Source organism: Littorina saxatilis, linkage group LG8, assembly GCF_037325665.1.
Source record: "Littorina saxatilis isolate snail1 linkage group LG8, US_GU_Lsax_2.0, whole genome shotgun sequence".
Lineage (NCBI taxonomy): Eukaryota > Metazoa > Mollusca > Gastropoda > Littorinimorpha > Littorinidae > Littorina > Littorina saxatilis.
Window position 1 is genome coordinate 35885243 of NC_090252.1, and position 6173 is coordinate 35891415.

The 6173-nt window shown below is 42.0% G+C and overlaps 1 protein-coding gene across 1 annotated transcript; it reads left to right on the forward strand.

The window, feature by feature from the left end:
* The first annotated feature begins 1310 nt into the window (after positions 1-1310).
* On the forward strand, positions 1311-5096 carry LOC138973412 (ATP synthase subunit g, mitochondrial-like). The gene is made up of 3 exons (XM_070346134.1): positions 1311-1465; positions 3513-3661; positions 4738-5096. Exons 1-3 carry the CDS (start codon positions 1390-1392, stop codon positions 4864-4866), a joined length of 354 nt encoding a protein of 117 aa, XP_070202235.1. The 5' UTR covers positions 1311-1389; the 3' UTR covers positions 4867-5096.
* The last annotated feature ends 1077 nt before the right edge of the window (positions 5097-6173 follow it).

Sequence of the window (6173 nt, forward strand, 5' to 3'; positions counted from 1 at the left end):
CACTGTACATGAAAACCATCAATTAATCTACAGCACCGATCGAAGCTGTATATTTCACTAACACGCCACTTTCTCCTCTCTGTGTTGTGCTGACAAACAAATGAATGAACAAACAATGAAAGATAGACATAAAGAAAGAAAGAGACAAAGAAAGAAAGCATAAGATACATTTTGCATACCAAACTTTAAAAAATCTGACATCTTTATTTGTAATATTTTATTAAAAAAATACCTACACTGAAACACACACAGAGAAAAACAAAGACCGACTCAGATTGTAGACTACAGGGTCCACATATCATTGAAAGAACGGTAACTGTGGCTCTACTGCCTGCTGGATCAAACCCTGTACCAAGGGCGGATCTGGGGGGGGGGGGGGGGGGGGGGGGTTACACAGGTTACGTAACCCCCCCCCCCCCCCCCCCCCCCCCCCCCCCCCCAAAAAAAGAGGTAATTTATTGGCTCAGGATGCACCAGATAGCTCTATTTTGCTTCTTTGGATAAAAAAAAATTTTGGGGGGGGGGGGCAAGCCCCCGGACCCACCTAGAGGCTTAGGCGCCTTCGGCGCCGTCAACTTGTATTTTCGCATTCATTTTGTAACCCCCCCCTCCAAAGTGAATTGATCCGCCCTTGCTGTACTATAGCTGATGGGGTCTATGTCGACCAAAAGAGTGGGATTCCCTGTAGGTGAGGTTCCACAGGGTGGAGTTTTTCAATAAAACTTGCAAACCATACTCGAATTTCTAAGAAATATAAAAAAAGATTGAAAAACATCAAAGTCTACCGATGTCACCAAGCATCACCTGACTTTCAGCGATATCAGCGACACGCTACAGGAACTAAATCCTGTGGTATTCCCTGTATACAGGGAATCCCCCTCCAGGAACTCCAGCTACAGGGAATCCCACTCTCAGTTTTGGTCGACATAGATCCCATCAGCTGTACTATAGTAGCTTTTAGCAATGAACTTGCACAGTAGCTTCTCTTGGCCTGGAACATTATGCCATGTCTTTAAGCCTCTAAAGGTCAATACTGTATCACAGACAGAGAGATAATATTATGAATAATTATTAGTTTTTGTTTCCTCAAGAGTTACCATACATTTTGATTTATTTATCTGTTTATCTGTGTTTAGATGCACAATAGATGCCAACGCACAACACACGCACGCAATTTCCACTGCATTTTCACAGTACAGCCGCACATGCTGTTAGTTTTGATCACAATGATTACAATTTAGTTATTGTACTCAAAGTATTATATTTGATTTCAAACAGGACTGCGAAGGTTTTGAAATTTTACCATAATATTTGGGAACAACAAGAGCTATTTCGCTAAAACTCAGTGAAAAGACAGTCCATGCGCACTGCAGACTAAGCGGCATCAAGATGGCGAAGGCTGCGTCGACCTTGGCTATGCGATTGGTGACTGGTGTCACTTCAGGTGGAACCAATGCCGTGAAATGTAAGTTGGCATCATGTACTCGTGGCCGATCTGTGTTTGCTTTTAAAATACTTTGGAACCGTGTTCTGAGTGTGTGTGTCTTATCAGCACTTGTTTTTGCTGACCTTCGTCTGCTACAGACTACAGTACAAGGTATCCGCCGGGTAGTGGTAACGAAGCACAGGGATTTTTCTTGTCCTTTCTTTTTGTTTTTGTTTTGTTTTGTTTAGTTACTCACACGTTTTTCAGTGTAAGTACTTCTCAAGTTTTCCAGATTGACTGTTGGACATAAAATAAAAATGACAGGAAATGAACAAACATTTCGCCTACTGATTTAGGGTACAAAAACTACATGACAACTTAGAAAGTCGGATTCATAGTCTTTTCAAGTCTCTTGGACTTGCAGTTGCAATCCCACCCCCTCCCCCTACAAGCGCATTCTGGTGTTCGTAAGACAACTGTTCAATCAAAAGATGTAGGCCTACGTTCCAGGGATGTTGCAACAAATTCATATCAAAAGGACAAATGTCCTAGCTCTTCAGCATCAATAGGACATTTGACCGCTTTCAGAAATTTCAATAATCCGGATTTTTTCATTTTCAAGAATGACACTCGCCGTGTTCCCCCTGTTTTTGACCCTAAGAATGACACTCACCGTGTTCCCCCCTGTGTTTGACCCTAATGTAGCACAGGATGCCGTTAAATAGTCAAACGTGTTCGGCTTTTGTTGAACTTTGGCAGGCTTTGGATTTATTTTTCGGTGGCCGCATAACTCGCTTCCTCAAAATGTCTCGAACTGAAAGCAAAAGCAGACGCAAGACTTAGGTCAGTTGGAGTTGTCTTCCATACTCCAAACGTAATGTGCTGCAGACGGGTGTCGCCCAAACGCAAGATCCGCACTGCACAACTTCAGTGCACCTGTACGCGAGAGTGCTTGGTCGCTTTTTGAAAATGTGAATCTTGAAAGGAACATTAACGAATATCGCGCTGTCCGAAGGAATTGAGTTCTTATTGGACAATGCCAGCGCTTAGTTCAAAACGATAGGACATCTGACCGCCATGCGGCCTTGGCTCCGCTTGATTGGGATTCAAAGCGGGCGACCAGGCGATCGCCCGCCACGTGACGCGGGCGATCTGATCTAAAGTACCAATCAAGCGCAATCGGGCCATAAACATGGCTGCCAATTTGTTGCTGTTGGACGAGTTGTTCTTTAGTGATGATAGTGATGCGGAGTACGCCTACAATATGGAGTGTGAATGCTTGGAAGTCACACATATATATTGGAAGTCACACATAATTATGTTTGATCTCCGGTTGAAATGGTTTGCAAGATATTGACCAATTGAAGGGACTGGCTGACTGGTCAAAAGCCTCGAATCTTGTGATCTTGTCATTTGACAAGTCATCTGCATGGAATCGTCATCGATTCACATTCAACTTCACTTGAAATTACTTCAATGAATCCTATCTAAGCCCCAAAACACACTTTAAACAATCACGAGTACTTAGATTCAACCCAATAATTAAGCACAGAAGCGTGAACACGGCCTGAAGGTACAACTTTCTCTTCAGAAGTAAAAGATTCACTTACTTTCCACCCGTGGCGGCCATTTTGATCTCGCATCAGCCGATGTGTTTTGGTCGGGCGAGGCGGGCTAGCCCGCCGGCTTAAGCCGGTTGATGACCCGATTGTACTTGATTGAAAATACTTCACCCGGGCGCACCCGGGCGATCGCCCGGATTCCAATCAAGCGGAGCCTATGTGAATCAGACATTTGAGCATCTAAATCGGTCTATGTCCGATGTCCGACGCCTAACGACGTCCCTGACGTTCCGTCAGGCAATAATATATGAAAACTGTCAAAAGTATATGGTTGACCAATCATGGGTAAAAGACCTTCGAACTGGGGCTTTCAGGCCCCAGGGAAAGAGGGTTTCCTCTTTTTTGTTCTGAGGATCAAGATTCCCACCCCTGATACAACAAAGTATTGTTGAAGATTTAAATGTCAGGGATAAAGTGCAATTGGCTAGAGCACCGTTCTTAGGTAACAAACGTTTCTCATGCAGATGCCACTCCGAGACTTCAGACGTTTTGGAAGTACGCCAAAGTGGAGCTGAGGCCGCCCACACTGGGCGAGATGCCTCAGGTCCAGGAAGGACTCAACAAGCTGGTCATCTCTGCCCGCACTGGCAAGTGGAAAGCCGTCACCGTCAAGGTAAGAATACAATGTTGTATGCTCTTACTTACAGGGGAATTAAGTGCAAAAATGTGGACCTGGAAGTCATGTTTGTACATTTTGCAGGAGCTGGATCACAGTCCTATCATGCTCCAGGAGACATGACCTGTGTGTTTGTTTCTGTCTGTATTCTTCTCTGTACAAGTCTGACAGTTACATTTTTCTTTCTCCATTTTGTGCGTGAGTGTGTCTGTGTGGTCAGGATAATAAATAAAACAAACAAACCACATGCACACACGCATTCAAACAAATCTGGAAAAAAATCTTGCGTAGGCTGTTGTGCAAGACTCAAATCAGACATGCAAATTGTACGACTTTTGTCTTGTTTTTTGTGAGCCTTGCTACCACATTGCCGCCATGGCCATGGCCATTTTGTTCAGTGTACATGTACTTACATGCTGTAGTATAAACCAGTTGCACGGGGGTCTTAGAATTAGATACATTGAGTCCTTTTAATTTAAAGGTTGGAAAGGGAAACAAACAGAATTGTAGCTTGTTTCTTATTCATATCAAGCTATGAGACATTGAGTCAACAGTTATATATATATATATATATGATCATCTAAATTATGTTCACATATGAAGGAATGTGCTCACAGGTTGATAGCAGACTGTGTTTAGAATTGGTCATGATGCCGTTGACGTCATTTTTTCTTGGACATTTCATTGTGTTGATATTTGCTTTGGTTTAAGAATCAAAACGAAAGTACAGTAGAAAGAAAACGAAAGTACAAGATTCTAACTTATTAAGTAAACAAATAATGTGTTTAAGTAACCAGATGTTGTACTGGTTGCTGTGCAACCCATGCGATTTCGTAACCTAGCTGTCGTTGTCTGCGTGCATTACATTTGACTTTGACCGAAAATTCGAGTAGCCAACTTATCTGGTTTGTTTGTTTTTACTGTTCAACTAATATATATATATACGCATGTTCACCTTGCTTCCTACAGTCGTATAAGAAGTGATGTCCAGAGATAAATTATCATCTGTCATTATTATTAGTCTGTTGTGTATTGTTGTTTTTATGCCGATATTTTTGTTTTCTTTTTTTCAGGAGGCCTGGTTGAACACTCTGATTGGCGCAGAAATCATGTTCTGTTTCTTCATCGGGGAGGTGATAGGCCGCAGGAGTTTAGTCGGCTACCATATCCCTGGCGCTGTTCACTACATTGCTGAAATCTAAATCTACTTCATGTGCGATGTAGCTTTTTTCTGCGTGTAAATGTTTGAATAGAGACCAAGAGCTTCGGAGCCATGTGTGTTTTTAGTGTGAGGGAAGAACTTTTGATTTGAAACAAAGTGACAATTCACTACGACCGTTCACACATTTTCGATGTTAAGGTGACGCAGAACTGTTGAGCTCCGAGTTGTACTGTTCTCAATATATATAATAAAACGTTTTTCATAGTCGGAGCTATTTTTACTGCTTGTATGTTTTGGACATATGATGTGTGTGTGTGTGTCTGCTTAACCTTCGCCAGTGGTGGTTGGTCCGTGTTAATTGTAAATATCTCTTAAACTAGTTGGAATTTTGTTATGAGCTTTTAAGAATGCCTCAGGCACCTAAAAAGCTCATGTCCTAACATTTCAGCGAGAAGTAATTAAAAAAAGTCATTTAGACTACAAACGTTGTGGGGCTGTGTGGACCCATGTTTCTCAAAGAAGGAAATGAGAAGCATGGGGCCCCACGATGACTTCGTGTGTAGTCGATAATCCGGACAAGCGAAGGTTAATCTGTGTGTGTGTGGCTGCATCACAGTGTGTCAATGTATCAAACCCATTCACTCGCTCCTGCATACAGTATCAATGCATTCATTCATGAGAACATCCCTTCTTTGCCTTCCCATCAAAAGCATGTTATTGTCTGTCCGGATGGCTAGCGTAGGACGTTTTTACTTTTTTTTATTTAATATTTAGGCAACTTTCATGAAGTGATCAAGAAGAAACGTTAACGATTAGTACTATCGTATGTTCAAATGGCTTGTTTCCAGCTTTCGCAGTTTGAGCTCCACACGTACATTTTCGCAAATTAAGGCGAAAAAACGCCCCCATTTATACCTGAAAAGAGCCCCATGCACAATGTCACAATTTAATATATATTTGTTTGAACTCTGGTGCTTCTCAAAACTGTCACGCTCATAGGACAGTACCTGACCTAGGAATGCAGTAAAACGGAACTTAACAGGTGTGAAACGTGCAACCGACACAGAGATCTGTGGGGTGCGTTCATGGTTGAAATGTATGAAATTTTGGTCGTATCACTCAAAAATATACGAGGGTGGAGCAAAAACGATTTGGGAAAGAACTTAACCCTTTTAACAAAAGATAGAACTAATCGCCCTGAACGACTTTTCTTCTTAAGCACTATGTAAAAGTAAAAGTTGCTTTGATTTTTTAAAATTAATTAAAAACGTCCTCCGCTGGCCAACCGGACAGACTTATCCATCATAAACATAATTTATCAAAAGCTCAGTGTAAACAAGTAAAATG